The following is a 19,366-nucleotide window of genomic DNA, read 5'->3' on the forward strand; positions in this document are numbered from 1 at the left end:
CTAATCTCTTATCATGATTGGAGTCAGTGCTAAGGGACGGTAGTCATTTAGACAGGACACAGGTGATTTCTTTGGTACCGGTATGATAGTTGTGGACTTGAGACATGTGGGGATGATTGCCTGATTCATTGAGGTGTTGAAGATATCTGTTAGGACATCTGTCAGCTCTGCAGCACAATCTCTCAGTACACGGCCAGGTATGTTGTCAGGACCCACAGCCTTGCGTGGGTTAATCATAGATAGGGTATTCCTTATTTCGGCTGGAGACAGACAGAGCACCTGGTTGGTGTGAGGTGTGGGCAGTTTTTGTGCAGGTGTGTCATTCTGCATTTCAAACCGTGAATAGAGCTGATTGTGTGCATCTGAATGATTTGTGTCGTCATCACAGGCCTGTGGCGGGGGCTTGTAGTCAGTGATGGTCTGAATGGCTTGCCACAGGCTCCGTGTGTCTCTGCTGTCTGTGAAGTGATTATTGATTTTTTGTGCAAATGACTGTCTCGTATTCTTGATGCCACAGGACAGATTGGCTCTTGCTGTTTTAAGGGTTGCTTTATCTCCTGATCTGAATGCTTCATCTCTGGTCTTGAGCAGCCCACGAACCTCTGCTGTCATCCACAGCTTCTGGTTGGCACGTGTGGTGATGGTCTTGGTGACTGTCACTTCATCAATGCACTTTTTGATGTAGGCACTCACTGTTTCAGTATACTCATGTAAGTCTGTGTGTAGGTGGCTGCCTCTTTAAACATGTTCCAGTCTGTGCACTGAAAGCTGTAGTGTTGAGGTAGCATCGTCCGGCCATACTGTAATGAGTTTATGTTTGGCGAAGTTGATAGTTAAGTTGATATTAAAGCTTAGGGTCCCTAATTTACCAACATCTTTAAACTGTTAGTTAAAACAGTGAAATTCATTTATATGTACTCCTGAAATGTACTAAAAGTTTTAATTTCTTTATTTAATTTTTAAGTGGCACTTCTTGTCTCTAGGCTAGTGCAGATGCAGTAGCGAGTACGTATGAGCACGTAGCCCAGTGTCATCACGTTCAGTCCAGTTTGGGGCGGGGCTTGATGTTTTTTGCTGAACTCACCTGGGCTGCGTTTCCCAAAAGCATCATAAGCCTAAGTTGATCGTAAAAACGATCATACAACTATTCTTAATATTATGGTTTGTTTCCCAAAAGCATCGTAACTTAAGTAGCACTTGAAAATGATCGTGGATCTACGAGTGCTCTGGAGTAATCGTAAAGCCCTAAGTGCATCGTAAGAAGACAGAGTTATGAGGTCACCTACAGGACACCTTTATTCAAGTGCAATGTGTATAACATAGCTAGGTTCTGACTGTATTCCTCTTAAATACTCTTTTGTTGTTTAATATGAAATGAAAAGGGAAGAAAATAAAAAATAAAAATACACATGATTTCATAAATAGTGCTGATAAAACATGTCTGCAATAAAATTGTCTGTGCACCTATAGAAATTGGCTAGATGAAGTACATAATTTGCGCTACTGTCACTCTTTAATATATACCCTTTATATAGGCTTATTAATATCTAAACTTGCATACGTTTTAAAATTTAGTTTATGGTTGAAAAAAAGTCAGTCAATTCAGAAACACTGGGAAAAACTCATAAGAATTCCTATAGTATTTCATAGGGCCTTAGGCCTTGGGTGGGTCAGCAAACACAGTTTAATTGGTTTCACACACACACACACGGTTACGGAATGCACAGACACGAAATGATAAGATCCACGTGCAGTTTAATGATGTAAGTCCAGGGAATAAACAGTCCACAAAAACAGAAACCAGAAACAAAGTGCACGAAACAGTAAACAACGAACCACAAACACAGGCAAAAAACACTGAAACTAAATAGACAGAACTAATGAGCAAACACAAAACACCTGAGTGCAATGACATGAGGCTGATAAGTCCAAGGGGTGAATTATGGGAAATGAAGTGAAAACTGGTGACGTAGTCCGTGCTGGAGTGCCCTCTGGTGGCCAACCAGGGTACTCCAACTGGATATCGTGACATTACCCCCTCCCTACGGAGCGGATACCAGACGCTCCACTTAACCAAACAAAACAAAACTCAGGAGGGAGGTGGATAGGAGGAGGATCAGGGGGAGGGATGGCGGGCCAGATCCAGCGTGCTCCCCCGAAGGCCAGGGCGGTGCTGGAGGAACCAACCAGGCGGGCACTGGCAGGTCTGAAGTCCCAGCTGTTTGCCAGGGCGGCGCTGGAGGAACTGACCAAGCAAATTTCAACGGTTCAGACGGCCTGGGCAGTAGCAGCAGAACATAAGGCCTGGATGGCGGCGGCAGAGCAGAAGATCTGGGCAGCGATGGCAAGACCGATCGAGGGTGCTCCGTGGCCATATCGAAAAGAGCGAGCAGCTCTGGGACAGCAGCGGCCTCGGGCTGCTCAGGAACGACAGCAGACTCAGACTGCTCAGGTGGCGTCGGCAGGGCAAGGCGCTTCAGTGGCGGCGGCAGGGCAGAAGGCTTGGATGGCAGCGGTGGCAGGGCTGACCAAGGGCGCTCCGTGGCCGTGTCAGGGAGAGCGGGCAGCTCCGTGACGGCCTCCGTGGCCGTGTCAGGGAGAGCGGGCAGCTCCGTGACGGCCTCCGTGGCCGTGTCAGGGAGAGCGGGCAGCTCCGGTACGGCCTCCGTGGCCGTGTCAGGGAGAGCGGGCAGCTCCGGGACGGCCTCCGTGGCCGTGTCAGGGAGAGCGGGCTGCTCCGGGACGGCCTCCGTGGCCGTGTCAGGGAGAGCGGGCTGCTCCGGGACGGCCTCCGTGGCCGTGTCAGGGAGAGCGGGCTGCTCCGGGATGGCAGCGGGCTCTGGAGCGGACTCACTGGCTGGAGCGGGCTCTGGAGCGGACTCACTGGCTGGAGCGGGCTCTGGAGCGGACTCACTGGCTAGAGCGGGCTCTGGAGCGGACTCACTGGCTGGAGCGGACTCACTGGCTGGAGCGGGCTCTGGAGCGGACTCACTGGCTGGAGCGGGCTCTGGAGCGGACTCACTGGCTGGAGCGGGCTCTGGAGCGGGCTCTGGAGCGGGCTCTGGAGCGGGCTCTGGAGCGGGCTCACTGGCTGGAGCGGGCTCTGGAGCGGGCTCACTGGCTGGAGCGGGCTCTGGAGCGGGCTCACTGGCTGGAGCGGGCTCTGGAGCGGGCTCACTGGCTGGAGCGGGCTCTGGAGCGGGCTCTGGAGCGGGCTCTGGAGCGGGCTCTGGAGCGGGCTCTGGAGCGGGCTCTGGAGCGGGCTCTGGAGCGGACTCACTGGCTGGAGCGGGCTCTGGAGCGGACTCACTGGCTGGAGCGGGCTCTGGAGCGGACTCACTGGCTGGAGCGGGCTCTGGAGCGGACTCACTGGCTGGAGCGGGCTCTGGAGCGGGCTCTGGAGCGGGCTCTGGAGCGGGCTCTGGAGCGGGCTCACTGGCTGGAGCGGGCTCTGGAGCGGGCTCACTGGCTGGAGCGGGCTCTGGAGCGGGCTCACTGGCTGGAGCGGGCTCTGGAGCGGGCTCACTGGCTGGAGCGGGCTCTGGAGCGGGCTCACTGGCTGGAGCGGGCTCTGGAGCGGGCTCACTGGCTGGAGCGGGCTCTGGAGCGGGCTCACTGGCTGGAGCGGGCTCTGGAGCGGACTCACTGGCTGGAGCGGGCTCTGGAGCGGACTCACTGGCTGGAGCGGGCTCTGGAGCGGACTCACTGGCTGGAGCGGGCTCTGGAGCGGACTCACTGGCTGGAGCGGACTCACTGGCTGGAGCGGGCTCTGGAGCGGGCTCTGGAGCGGGCTCTGGAGCGGGCTCTGGAGCGGGCTCTGGAGCGGACTCACTGGCTGGAGCGGGCTCTGGAGCGGACTCACTGGCTGGAGCGGGCTCTGGAGCGGACTCACTGGCTGGAGCGGGCTCTGGAGCGGACTCACTGGCTGGAGCGGGCTCTGGAGCGGACTCACTGGCTGGAGCGGGCTCTGGAGCGGACTCACTGGCTGGAGCGGACTCACTGGCTGGAGCGGGCTCTGGAGCGGGCTCTGGAGCGGGCTCTGGAGCGGGCTCTGGAGCGGGCTCTGGAGCGGGCTCTGGAGCGGACTCACTGGCTGGAGCGGGCTCTGGAGCGGACTCACTGGCTGGAGCGGGCTCTGGAGCGGACTCACTGGCTGGAGCGGGCTCTGGAGCGGACTCACTGGCTGGAGCGGGCTCTGGAGCGGACTCGCTGGCTGGAGCGGGCTCTGGAGCGGACTCGCTGGCTGGAGCGGGCTCTGGAGCGGACTCGCTGGCTGGAGCGGGCTCTGGAGCGGACTCACTGGCTGGAGCGGGCTCTGGAGCGGACTCACTGGCTGGAGCGGGCTCTGGAGCGGACTCACTGGCTGGAGCGGGCTCTGGAGCGGACTCACTGGCTAGAACGAGCTCTGGAGTGGACTCGCTGGCTGAAGTGGGCTCTGGACTGGACTTACTGACTAAAGCGGGCTCTGGAGTGGACTCACTGACTGGAGCGGGCTCCGGGCCCTGACGTCCGAAGGAAACCTTCCTTCTCCTCCTCCTCGCTTTACCGGGGTGAAGCTGAGGCTCAGTGCCCACCTCCCCGGTGACTTTAGAGACGGATTCATGGTCAGGAGCATGCACACTGCCTGGTTGACTTGGTGAGGCCCAATCTACCCGGTGGCGAAGATAGGCGGCAAATCTCCAGAAATCCAAGTCCTGTAGCCCCTCCATCTCACACCGAGGTAGAGGATCGTCAATGCAGCCATTAAAGATATCCTTCAGCGCCGCATCGTTGTACCTCAGCCCCACCGGCATCGTCCAAAAGACCTTGGCAAAGCATCCTACCTCTTCTCCCTCCTGGCGTAACGCCATCACTGCCCCAAGCAGAGCCACACGCTCCCTGCATGTGCCTGACAAAATAGTCCTCATGCTGCTGGATCTTAATTGGTGGTTCGTTCTGTCACGGAATGCACAGACACGAAACGATAAGATCCACGTGCAGTTTAATGATGTAAGTCCAGGGATTAAACAGTCCACAAAAACAGAAACCAGAAACAAAGTGCACGAAACAGTAAACAACAAACCACAAACACAGGCAAAAAACACTGAAACTAAATAGACAGAACTAATGAGCAAACACAAAACACCTGAGTGCAATGACATGAGGCTGATAAGTCCAAGGGGTGAATTATGGGAAATGAAGTGAAAACTGGTGACGTAGTCCATGCTGGAGTGCCCTCTGGTGGCCAACCAGGGTACTCCAACTGGATATCGTGACACACACACACACACACACACACACACACACACATACTTTATTTTGCTATCCTCCCATAAATTAATAGTGTATTATATTAATAGTATATATATATATATATATATATATATATATATATATATATATATATATAGGACATTATTCAAAAATGATTCAGACACTTTGACCTGACCATGTTTTGCATCTTGTCATATTTTATTACAATTTCAAATAAAAACTGCATAATCTGTAATAATAAATGAAATGTTCAAGGTGTCTGAATGAATTGTAGTTTGACTGTATATATACAAAATTTTTATATGAAATTGTCTGAAAATTACATCTTTGTTTAGCTCTGCCTCCTCCAGTAGAACATTAATTTAATCTTTTTGAAAGGTATCTTTATTTATTTATTCTAATCCACATAAGGTGACGATTATTAGGTTAAACGTTAAAGGATATGGTTCTATAAGGTAATATTCAGCACTTGAGAAGCGGACAGTGACTCTTAGCACTCTTAGCAACGCGTTCATGTTAAGGGCATTTTAAACGCACGTGGAATTGCAGCGAGCGTTCATAACCTCGCACGTAGAAAGAGATCTTAAGAGCTAAGATACATCGTTATTGGGAAACCCAGCCCTGACTGTTCAATGACAGAGAAAGAGTTCAGTTTAAAGATCAGCCGTGTCAATGACCTGTCAGTAATAAGTATATTTCATAAAGCACAAAAGGAGTCAAGGGTTTATAATATTTTAATGTGAAATTTAAGGGAAACAGGATTGGTCAACAGAATATAGTCTACATTTCACACTCCTGTCCAGTTGGTGGCGGTAAATGCACCATTTAAGCTGGTTTGCAAACCGCCATAAAACATAAAGAAGACTATAGTGAAATAAAACTGAAAGCAGTCGACAGACGAGACGCCATTTCAGAGAATTCAAGATCAGAAATGGCTTAATGTCACGGTAAGTTTGTTAAAACGTTTCATGGCTGTAATATCAATAGCATTATCAATAAAATGAGTGTAATATCACATTGAGCATTTGCGTCTAAACGTCGAACAAACACGCTAAAGCTGATCGTTAATTCACAGCTAGTGGAAACTGTAACACTCGTGAATTTACACAGATTGTATTCCTGATTGTAGCTTACTGTGCGGTTACCTGCGGAGTCCCTAAAGGGATATAGTGGTGGAAAAATAATATTAGAAGGGAGAAAAATGTTCGTTTTTGCGTCCTCCCGAGAAACTTCCACTTGCCACGAGAAACACTTCCTGTTTACTGTCCCACTGGCAGTGGTTCAGACATCTTCAGACATCTCCGTACATTAACAATGGAGCGGTTCATAGAGATTTATTTTGAACTTGGAAATGAGTATAAAGAAATATGTGTGCTTAGAGTTGACATAACGAAGAGTGAAAGACACCGGAAGTGGATAAGTTCGGTAAAGTTGGCAACATAGGCCTATTCACAGATTCGAATTTCCCGGATCAGTAACAAGCTAAACCTTGTTAAAACACAAATAACACCCCTTTTAAGCGTAGTAACGTAGACAACGAGCTAAAACCTAATTTTCCTCTCTGCCCCCCAAAAAGGGCCTTTCTCCGCACTGGACAAAATACATTGATCTCTGCGCAGGCGGCTGAAGGGACCGACTGGAGTGAAAAACCCGAAAAATATTCAATGTTCTTCAATGTTACACACTGTAGTGTCACCAGTTCACACAGCACTGCTCTCCTGCTTGGTTATACTACAGCACGTTAGTATAAACTTCACTGTTATTAGAATAAACAATATTCAAAAAGCACATTTATTCAAACTAAGTGTTGTAAGCTTGTATAACCAGCAGGAGAGCAGTGATGTGTGAACTGAATTTGGGACAGTACAGCAAGGGTAGTAACACAACTTTAAAAGTGGTGGGGCAAAATGTTATGATTTTGGTACATTACCATTTGCTCATGTAACACATATTACTTCTAAATGAGGTATCATTAATTAATTAGTATATTTTAAAGCACTAGTTTTTGGTTTATGTTAATTTATAAATTTACTCCTTTCTATGTGTGGCACATGAAGGGCACTCTCATATCCAGATATATACAAAATAATGACTACGCCACCCCAACCTTAATCAGCCGGGGAAATATCAAATACACAAGTTAGATTTTCCTCCCACAATCACCAGACAATGAGATGTAGATATGTACAAAAAACACTTAATTGAATCATGATAAATAGTTTTAAAAACAAATCACAGGACCATATGATAATACAATGCTGATGCCAACCACACCAGACTGCTAATATTTAGAACAAATGAATCACATACGCCAAGAGTAGGGCAGGCTAAGCAGTGGGCTTCAAAACAGCCCACCTTGAGTTTCCCCCCGTGCACAAAATCTCACAAGCACACACACTCTCCAGTGAAATCCACAGCAAGGAAACCCACACCACACGCTTTTAGGAAATGAGAGTTTCCACCCTCCAAGAATAGCCAGCCTGTCCACTTCGGGTCACCCCGGCTCCTAAAAAATGAAAAAAGCAAAAAACAAGTTAGTAACAAATCAAAATACAAAGGCAGAGCAGTACTGGTTATGAATCTCACCACAATAAACAAACACAACACAACAGACAGAAGATTTAACTGATGTTTACAAAAGGAAAACAAAAATAAATCACATTATTCTAAGGGTTCAAAAATATATATATATATATATATATATATATATATATATATATATATATATATATATATATATATATATATATATATATATATATATAACAGAAAAAAAACAATAACACTAAACAAAGAGCAAAAAAACGTACAAATACAAGAATATTAACAAACCAAAAAAGAAAACAATGTAACTAAACAATTAAACTGAATAAATCAAACACACCATGGCAACATAGAATAACAAACAACAAGAAGCAAATCAAAAATAACAAACACAAAATCAAAAATAATAATAATAAAAAACAAAACAAAACAGCAGCGTTGAGACTAGGCCATGCAGCGATAGACTTCACCCAATTTATAGACCAACACGCTGGACTTCCGGTCAGATATCCGGCAAACCTATTCCTTATAAAGTTCACTAGCAGGAGAGCAGCAGTTCCTCACAGCACTCTGTGTTGTACATTCAAGCGATCTCTTTTTAAACAGGAACTCTATAGCAGTAACGCAGGGGAGCCAACCCTCTTAAGCAGTGATAAAGTACCCACGAACAGACACCAGCTCGGATAGAGCAGCAGACTTCTGGAAACCCAGACGCAACAATGACGCAATAATGATGCGATATCACGCTAGCCTGGGGATGCCCTTTATATATACACACCGCTCAATTAATACTCCTCACAGGTGGAGATATCCATGAACGGAATTTCACCACATATGTTTTTAGCAATAAGTCTTCTTTTTTTTTTTAATCTTGACATACTGTAGCCTACATTAGAAATGTAAATTTTTGACCTTTTGTTCTAGCATTTGTAAATTTTATGAGAATAAGCCACATCAGTTATATCAAACACTCGACTGATGTGAGTTTGGATCAAAAACATGGTATTGGTCTCATAAATTGTCGTGTTTTGATGCTATGGTAAGCTGACGTGCTAGCGAGCCCTTAATGTGCTGTTGCTATAGTAACGAACGCAACTTTCAGGTGCATCTGACTGACATATAGGCTGCTTCTGAAAACTTAGTCAGCTGACTTGTTGCCTCGCTACCTTCATCAGGCATTGACTTTTAATGCAGCATTTGTGCATGAAGACACCTCATGAAACTGATTTCAGACAGTTTAATGATCTACAGCCAAATAGCACAAGCTTTGGTGAGAACCGAACAAATATTTAATTACTACAGTATTCATTTCTCGCTAGAGATGACATCAAAAGTAGAAAACTTTGGTCAAAATGTACATTTACACACAAACTGAACAGCAAACACAACTTTCACACACCATCTTTGCTCAGCTGTCACAGAATGGGATGCACAGGATTGTGGGATAACAAAGGCAGCGTAGGACACATCTGTGGTATTTCAGGAAACACAGAGTAGAGCTAACATTGGATTCAGATGTGCCTTGATGTCTTTCTACCTTAAAATGTGTCCTCCAAAGGCAGCATTTTCCAGTTTTCAGATGCAGCCATAGAGCCCTATCATACACCCGGTGCAAGAGATTTCTGCTAGTTTCAGCCCGACGCAGTTATCATTTTCACGTCCCGCACAACGTTGTTTAAATGGCAAATGCACTCGCACCATCTGTTCACTCATGGATGTGCTTTTCTGAAAATGAGGTGTGTTCAGATGCACTTTTAGTACATTGCTACTAATTGCGCCATTGACCAACAATTTGTTTTGTTAATGTTTTGTTATTTAAAGAGCGCGTTAGTAACGTGCGCAGGTGCACAACACGTGTACACTCTGATTATTACACACACAGGGACGCACAGCAACACACAAACATTTTTAAATACTAAAAATAAAAGGATTCCTCAAATTACCGGTAAGAGATCATGTGTGAACTCACAACAGGTTTTGCAAGAGAACGCAAAGTTTGCGAGTGCACAAAAATATCTTTGCAAGAGAACACAAAACAAGTTTCTTGAGGGAACGCAAAAGCTTGGAAAAATATTTTTCCTCCCATCTCATATCTTTTCCACCATAATGTCACTTTAGGGGCTCCGTAGTCACCTGAAAAGAATGTCAGTAATAACATGTCATTACTGACAATTATACTGTGTTTAATGGGTTAATAAATCAAAGTTATTGGTCTTGTTTAGTGCCTTTTGCTTTCTTAATATTTTATATTGATAAATAAACAAATAACAATATATATTTTTTAATGTATTTATTTTTTGTTTGTTTGTTATATGTGACCCTGGACTACAAAACCAGTCATAAGGGTCGATTACTGACATGTGCGTGCATGGGGTCTTACTCTTAAAGTGACCTATAAATTCCTGCTGTTGTAAATCAAACAACAAAACACAGCTTTAACAAAGATTAATCTATATTAAATTTATACAGTGAACAGTGTCATTTTACATTTAATTATTACATTTCTGTACATGAAAATTAATACTACAGTTAGACCTATTTATTTGTAACTTTATGTTGTATTTATGTATGCTTTTAATTTGTGTACAGTATTTGTTCTTTTTTACAGTCTATTCACTTGTCTTTAATAATTTATTAGTTAGGCTTGTAGTTTCTGCTGTGGTATCAGAGTAGTTAAAGTGGGCTAAGTAATAAATGCAAAGTTAAGTTACGCCAATTATTATTTTTTTTTTTTTGTGGTGATCCGAAAAATGATCCGATCCGTGACTTAATAACCACTAATGTCCAATATGTCAAAAATGTAAAAAAGTTTCTTGTCTCATTTCATTCAGTTATGAATGACATGAATCATGTAAATTATAGCATATTTTTCAATTAAAAATGGTGAAATTCAATAAAAGTTAAGTAGTTCAAATCACTGTGACTCAGATAACAGGAAACGTTCTCATAACTTTGGCTAATGTACCCACTCAGTAGAATAATCTAAAAAGTTTGATTTTAATCAAATTGTCAAAATTCAGTGTATCATTCTTGTTTTTATTTTTTTATTATTTCTTTATTTTATTGCCACATACAGGCATGAAATCAAATGTCATCTAGCAGGAAGAAAAGCAAAATCCTGCCTGTAAAATGAGTGTGAATGAAGAGAGAGAGGAGGAGGCGCCTGTTCACACTCACAGAGCAGCATCTCCAGGATTCAGTTATGTGTCTATGAAGAGTAACAACTCCATGCATCAGCCCCCTGTGTTCAGTGATGGACCATCTTCAGGATTCAGCTGTGTGTCCATGAAGAGTAACAACTCCATGCATCAGCCCCCTGTGTTCAGTGATGAACCATCTTCAGGATTCAGCTGTGTGTCCATGAAGAGTAATAACTCCATGCATCAGCCCCCTGTGTTCAGTGATGAACCATCTTCAGGATTCAGCTGTGTGTCCATGAAGAGTAACAACTCCATGCATCAGCCCCCTGTGTTCAGTGATGGACCATCTTCAGGATTCAGCTGTGTGTCCATGAAGAGTAATAACTCCATGCATCAGCCCCCTGTGTTCAGTGATGAACCATCTTCAGGATTCAGCTGTGTGTCCATGAAGAGTAACAACTCCATGCATCAGCCCCCTGGTCTCAGTAATGGACCATCTTCAGGATTCAGCTGTGGATTTGAACCACCTAAATTCAGTGATGGAGCTGCTGTGACCTCTGACTTTGTGTGAGTATCATTAACTATCTGCTAGAGCTACACAATTCTGGATAAATTTAGAATCATAATTTTTTTGTTTAAAATAAAGATCATGTCTCTCCCACGATTCTGAATAGACAACTGAAAAAGAAGAAAAAAAGAAACCAATTTAAAAATTACCGATTTCTTTTTAAAATTGCATTGTGAACCTGTGAAAATAGTTTTTGCTTCAGCTAGCATTACAATTAGTATGAATATTTTCAAATAATATACAGTAATTCAAATAATGTAAATGATAACATTCAATGAATAGAAAAGGCCTGATTTTACATATTTACTGGAATCTACCAGATTAGGAAAATTTTACTGAGGCACAGCAAGATTTTACTGGGGCTCAAGCAAACTAAAAGTCAACATGTAATGGAAGTTATGGCTGGCTTCTGTATTGTGACAAATTCCTTCATGAAAAGGTTATTTTGGCTATGCTTTCATTTTGAATAGGTGACATTTTGAATATACTTTCATATATATCTATATATATATGAAAGTATATGTTTGTTCTGTTTTTATATATATATATATATATATATATATATATATATATATATATATATATATATATATATATATATATATATATATATATATATATATGAAAGTTGGCAATAGGTGTGTAAAATAAATTTTAAAAGTTAAGGCTACTGTATTGTGATTGAATTATGTTGAAGTGTTTGGGACATGGCCTTTTGTTTTTGTAATCAGGTTTTCAAAGTATATCAAAATTTGGACCGGTTATCGGCTTTAAAATGTGAAGAATTATTGGTTTTTGGTATTGGCAAATTTTTCATATTGGTGCATCCCTAAGCACTAGTGCTGAATTGAGTCCTGTTTTGTGCCTTCTTGCACTTGAATGCCAGGGGTCAACGCATAGGATATATTCTACTGGCCTGGTTGGCTCTGTGGTTTTAATTTTTACCTCCCCTGGCAAAATTTTCACTGGGCCCACAACAAAAAAAATAATAAAGTAAAAGTAAAGAAAATGGGCCTATAAAATAAGCCTAGTTATTGTTTTTGTTTTCTTTGTGACATTTAAACTTAATAAATAGGGTTATGACACCAAAAGCTACTAGATTAACTCACTTAAGTTCAATTTTAAATATTGTTAGACAAATAAACAGTAAGTAATAAAATAGTAACATAATCAAATTATTATTTGAGTAATGGCACAAATAAATACAACAGAACAAACATATACATGAAATAAAAGGTGCTTTTCAAGTTTTTCATGTGGTTTAAACAGGAGATTTTCAGGTACAGAAATTATCTAATGTATAATATAACTATAAATCAGTCAAGAGCATTTACAGATGCATAATAATGTTTTGAAATGTTGAAAATATAAAAACGTTAAATACTGTTATTTTAAAAATGAAGACACTTTACATGTGAAATTAAACCCACCAGTAGGTGGCAGCGAATTACTGTTAACCCTTAAATGCATGACTGTTTCGCCAATAATTCTTACATATTCGGGTCTTTATCGACCTGAATCTATATCTAACACGAAAGGATCTCTACCTGTTGCAATAATATAAAACTCCTCTGATATTAGAGTAACAAATATGAGAATATGAGCCGAATATGAGCCCATTCGCGATCTCAAACGTATTCTCAAAACTATATAATTTTCAACATCTTCAAAATCAATATTTCTATCGCTAACAGCTTCACCAGATCCATCCAGTGACAGTTACAGTCATATTTGATGGCGTTCAGTACTTGCTCTGCAGTAAATCGCTGAGCCATTTCATGTTTTTCTTATTATTTCGTTTTCTGTCTGAACGAGTCGTTACTTCAACATTGTGTATCAGACATTGCCACCTTTTGGAATAAAGGTGAATTGCACTTTTTCCGTCATCTAAGATTCGATTATTGTTGTGAAGAAAAAATATACGTACACTCATACACACCTCGGGTCGTTAGCGACCCTATACAATTTTTACAAAAAATGAATACAAAAATAGGCATTCTTTTACAATTTTATGATTTTTTTTCTTGTTATATTTTTATAACGAATTGATTGAGGAATACCAAGAAGGTTGATGTCTAACTTTAAAAAAATTAACGAGGAGGAGGGTAATGAATGATGTCCCGGGTCACTAAAGACCCGAGGTATGCATTTTTAAGCGAGTCATTGGGATTCAACCGATTCATTCATATGACTGATTCATTCAGGAAGTGTTACTCAAGAGACAAAACAATGCTGTGGACTAGGGCTGGACGATATGGCCAAAATTTATATCACGATATAATTCTTAATTTCGGTCGATACGATATAATTCCGATATTGATATGAACTATATAATAGCCTCAGAAAAACTGCCAAGAACGGCCACAATGTCTGAAAAATGAATTTGCCAAATCTATGAAATCTCTTCCTATAAAACTATGTAATATTTTAGATATAAAAACAGTAGAAATAAATGTATGTTCAGCTTTTATTTGTATTTAGCCTTCATACAAACATAAAAAATAAACATAAGACTCACTCACTTTTGTAATATTAATATCTTTAACATTAAACTATAACGTAGGCTGATTTTATTATCCTTAATATAGATTAAAACAAAAGTGCTTCAGCCAAGATAAAGATTGTGAACAGTAAAAACAGAAAAAAACAGTGAGAAACAACAAAAACACATTGCTGGGGTAGGGACATTGTTGAGTGTTGATGACACTAGGTTGACTGTGGTACTATGGTTCAAATTGCTCATGGTCCGGTTTGTATCACGGTTTTAGGGTCACAGTTTTGGTACAGTTCGGTATGTGCACATACCGAAACCGTGACCCTAAAAATAAGACTACTGTCAAATAAAAATAAAGAAAATAAGAACAAACGATCAAACTACAAGCAAATAAGTACATCACAAATAAGTACAATAAAGCAAATATTCAAATAAAATAAACAGTGCTTTTCAGGTTTTCAGGTATCTAACAGTAGTTTTCAGGTACAGAAAATGGATAAAGTAATCAAATATAAAATAACACTGCATATTATCTTTACTGTATAAAATAAATAAAGATGAATCATTATTGAAGTTACAAAAACTATTCAGTCAAGAGCAGTGAGTGATTTCTTTGTTATTTGTTGTTTGATTTAACATTAAAAACAGGCAGCAGGAATAGTTTTTTTCCCTTTAAGACATGCACGATCCAGTAGCTACATATACTGTTACACATGCGATGTCTTTCTCGACTGTTATACGTTCACTTAAGACATAGCCGACTATGTTTGCTAGGATACTCGCCAAGACGGGCATGCTGACTTAATTTTTGTATGAATTTGTCCGCCGAAGCGCAAGACTTGAAAGAGAAGTCAGTATTTGCGCGCTGACTGAAATAAGCGTGTGCGCGCTTCGGATGAGCGCACACAAATCTTCTCACAGCGCGTGCGAGTTCTCTTTCGCGTGTTGTTCTTGAAGGTTTAAATCAGCAAAGCTTAAATCAGTTTAGTTTAAACGGATAGCATCGTGTGCTGTTCAGGTCTCACATACGCTCGCGCGCTATCAACACCCGGGTGATTACGGCGTAAATTACTGGACATTAGAGCATACGGCACTCGCAGTTAACAGTTTACAAAGAGTGACTGTTTTGTCCACGCTTTTTGATTATCGTTGTTGTAACGTTTTGCGCATCCATCGACTGAAACATACATTATCTGAACTCTGTCTGTCTGTTTTCCATGTTGCTATTTTAAACAAACCATATTAACGCTGAGCACTGGCTGATGGCTGCGTGTCTCTGTGGTGTACGTCATCACGCCAATGGCCAATCGCGTTCTGCTCGGCTGCGCCTCAAGTCAGTGAGAAATGTTGTAATGTATATATCGAAATACCGGAAATGTGTTTAAAAATCATATCACCGTTATCGAAAAAAATTATATCGCGATATATATTGATATTGAATTATTGTCCAGCCCTACTGTGGACTTTGTTTGGAACAATTTGCGTTGGTGAAATAAAATGAAACAGGCGATGGATTTGGTGTCTTATAGTCGGCATGAAATCAAAATTGACTATTCTTATTTTTTTAATGGAATATTGTAGTATTTATTGTCAATAATTTATCCGTACACTTCATTATTTTTTTTCATTCATGTGCCCTCATAATCTTTAATCCAAAACATTGCCATCCAGTGACGTAGGGGGTAAATGCTGTCGCTGGGGCTGATGCCAGTCATTGGGGTGTACAGTACCCTCAAACATGGAAAGGAACCTGAGAACATGCTCAGTCAGGCTGTGTCTCCACTTGAGCAGAGCAAGCGACCAGAGTGTTTTTGGATTCATTCCTATGAAAGTTCAGCGTCACACTTAACATGTGCGCGAGCGCAAGGCTCAACTTCCATAGGAATGAACTTGCTCTTACCCGCTGATTCACTGATGCTCCAGAAGGAAACACGATGCATTAAGAGCCGGGGGGTGACAACTTTTGAACAGGATGAAGAAGTCCAAATTTTTCTTATTTTGTTGAAATATATTTTTTTCATTTAGTACTTCCCTTCGGAAGCAACAGAAGATACTGTCATGTTTCCCGGAAGACAAATTAAGTACAATTTACCTTGATCTTCAAATTCTAAAAGTTTTCACCTCTCGACTCTTAATGCACAGTGTTTCCTTCTGGAGCATCAGTGAATGTTTGAACCTTTTTTAATAGTTGTTTTTGAGTCCCTCAGTTGTCCTCAGTGAGAAAAGACGGATCTCAAAATCATTCAGTCACTGCTGGAAAGGGTTCAAATATGCAAAAAATCTTCAAAAACTGAAGAACCTGCAGGACCTGGAGGATTTTTCTGAAGAACAGAGTTCAGTTTAAGTGCTCAGAACAAACAAGAGACTCATGAACAACCATCACAAAACAAAACAAAAACAGTCATAGATCATTCAGGTAACCACACACAGTATTAAGAATCAAGGGTTCCCAAACTTTTGAACGGAGATATTTTAATAAATTAAGCTACTTTTTTGTCTTGTGGATTATATGTAAACATATTTTATGTAAAATATCTTACTTAGGACAGTACTAAATAAAAAATAACATGCATTTTGTATGATCTCTCTTATTTTGTTAAAATTCTTCACATTTTCACAGATTCTGCAAGGGGTTCCCAAACTTTCGCATACCACTGTAAATATAAAAGATATGCAAGTGCATTTTACCCTTTATTTTGAATTCTGAGGGCATTTTAAATACATTTTAATAGACTAAAGGCCCTGGTATATTTCAAACGAAGTTCTTTTTCGTTCTTCGTTTAGGGATAAAACGAAGTTCGAAATGCGTGAGCTGCGATATACAGTAATTGAACATCTGACGCCGCCCACACCACTGAGAGCGACGGTTAGATGAATATGTAAATATGTGCCATGCCCTTTCCTCTCAGTAACAAAATAAACACAACAAAAATGAGAAAACAGCAAGCATTTTTATAGAAAGCATAAGAAAAGTGTCTGATCATAACAACATGGATATGTTAGCACGAGCTCTGCAAATTAACACCCCAGTCACATTTATTTGTATAGCCTTTTATTCAATAGATTGCTTAAAATCAAGCAGCTTTACAGTATCAAACAGCACAACTTCATTTTGTACTATAAAGCGGCTATCTAGTGTGTTCATGTTTTCACCCGCGGAGATCTTACCTTGACGAACTCAAACACACAAAATGAATCAAAGAAGCATTCCACGTGAGTGAAGGCGGAGCCTCAGCGCACGCCTCCTATTACGTTATTGTAACGGACCAGTGGTAGTACGAAGGTGTTTTGCAGCTGGAGCGAACTTTTCCTGAAAGTTCGCTTTGCCAAGCCGTTTCGAACTTCCAAAAAGAACACAAAACTTAGTTTTGGCCTGATTTTGTTTGAAATGACGTCACATCAGTTCGTTCTTCAATTTCGTTTGAAGTATATCGGGGCCTTAAATCTCACAGTTAAATCGTGCACTCTAAATATACTTGTACACTAGTCTGACCTACTAAACTACGTCACGTAGTGCATGCGTGCACACAATGGATTGTTTTTTTGTAAAGTGAGGGACATACTCGATCATTTCAGATTAAATCAACAATTACGATATCATAGACATAGACAATATATCGCACACCCTACAGCACTGGCCCAATCGAACTGTGGGGCCTGGTCTGTACGGATCACGGATCTGTTACACCCCAATGCATGATGTAGCTACGTCACCATGAAACATATTTGCATAATGCCCGTCTGCTGGCTACTTTGGCTCGCTCGCAAAAAAAGGTCAGGAAGAGACATGGGCTTCCAGAGAGCAATTGCAGAATTAGGGGTTAAACTTTATTTTTAATACTGTTTTGCATCAATACAACATCAACCCTTTGTTCATAGCTCTTATTTTGCATTAATAACAACTAGGGAGCTTAAGAAACTGGTATATTTTTCTGGCTTCAGAACCGTGTTGCCAGATTGGGTGGACGATTTCCAGCCCAAAGGCTCACCAAAACCCACCCACTCCAACAAAAAAACGCCCAAAGCTTTAACTGTCAAAATAATGTTATAGAATATTATATTTTCGAGTCAATCAAGGTTTATAAGTACCATATTTTACTCCTAAACAAAATAATGATCACAAAATTATATAAATTAGATAAGTTCCTCAGAAAAATACATTAAAGAGAATGAGCAAATATGACACTGTCAAAAAGGCAATCAAGAAATTAGCCGATACCCTTGAAAAAACATGATGACTGATTGGATGCAGTACATGCTAGGGGTCGCATCGACTAGTCGCACAGATTCATTCATTAGTGCAGAAATGTGTTATCAACACTGTTCAGTGATTTATCAATAAAATAGCTTAGAAACTGAATAGTTCTAGCATATTTTTTCTTAGTAACTAAGAAACATATGCTAGAACGAGCAGAAATCTGTGCGAAATATAATGACCCAAAGACAAGAACTGATAAAAATGAGCTGTTATGTAGGAGCAATAACCTTGTGGGCAGCACTGTGTCATGTGCCAAAGCTGTGCACAAGGCAACACGTTCGAGTCTCAGCTGTCAGCTCAAGGTTCAGGCTATTTGTTCATTAATGACGTCATCAGTGAAGTCTCGTCTCAACTTTCATCACATAAATGTCGACTTTACAAAAAAATCTGATGTTGTTCAACCCCTAGTACATGCACACTTGGGTTTTGTTTTTTAACCAAATAGCCTATACAGTTTACATGTTTGAATGCCGCCAAACTGACTCTAAACCAGCCCAAATTTTGTCCACCCACCCAAACTAATTTTTATCCGCAGAGCAGAGATGTATAAAGTACTAGAGACCCAGACTTGAGTAAAAGTACAAGTGCTCTATCAAAAAAGTGACTTGAGTAAAAGTTGAAGTGCTCTTTAAGCACCACACTTAAGTAGAAGTACTAAAGTATTCAAAATTTTTTGTACTTAAGTATTGCAAGTAGTTTATTTTAAAATTTACTACTCAAGTACTGAAAGTAAAAGTACAAGTATTGAGTGCGTGAAGACCACTTGAGATGCAGACAAGTTGAGATGCTTTGTTTGTTGTCAGCACTTTGATTTCATTACCAAAATGTTTATTTTGACTAATAGTTCTACCATATACAATTGAATAAAATTAACAGCTTGCTTTGCACTTTTTTTCTGTTTTCACCTCACTCCAGTCTAAACTAGGCTAAACTCTTACTAAAAAAAAAAATGGGGTAAGCACACTTATATTCTCATTTCAAGAGGTGTTCTGAGTAAATGATTTGTTTGTAACACTTTATAATATGGTTTGATTTGTTAACATTACATTAGTTAATGTATTAGACTAATAACCAACATGAACTAACCATGATCAATACATTTGTTACTG

The 19,366-nt window shown here is 41.1% G+C and overlaps 2 protein-coding genes across 4 annotated transcripts in view; one reads left to right on the plus strand and one right to left on the minus strand.

The window, feature by feature from the left end:
- LOC125264789 (cell surface glycoprotein 1-like) lies at positions 1 to 4,793 on the minus strand. The gene is made up of 3 exons (XM_048184554.1): positions 4,401 to 4,793; positions 2,976 to 4,181; positions 1 to 672 (listed from the first exon to the last, which is right to left on the minus strand). The coding sequence occupies exons 1-3, from the start codon at positions 4,791 to 4,793 to the stop codon at positions 1 to 3; spliced, it is 2,271 nt and encodes a 756-aa protein (XP_048040511.1).
- Positions 4,794 to 6,095: 1,302 nt separating this feature from the next.
- Positions 6,096 to 19,366, plus strand: part of LOC125267707 (NACHT, LRR and PYD domains-containing protein 3-like) — a 46,738-nt gene continuing 33,467 nt past the window's right edge. For all 3 annotated transcript variants that reach the window (XM_048189601.1, XM_048189609.1, XM_048189616.1), the window contains exons 1-2: positions 6,096 to 6,200; positions 10,874 to 11,504. In XM_048189601.1, the coding sequence (XP_048045558.1) occupies positions 10,927 to 11,504 (578 nt within the window). In that variant the 5' untranslated portion in view covers positions 6,096 to 6,200; positions 10,874 to 10,926. The remainder of the gene's footprint in view (positions 6,201 to 10,873; positions 11,505 to 19,366) is intronic.

Source organism: Megalobrama amblycephala, linkage group LG1 (assembly GCF_018812025.1).
Source record: "Megalobrama amblycephala isolate DHTTF-2021 linkage group LG1, ASM1881202v1, whole genome shotgun sequence".
NCBI lineage: Eukaryota > Metazoa > Chordata > Actinopteri > Cypriniformes > Xenocyprididae > Megalobrama > Megalobrama amblycephala.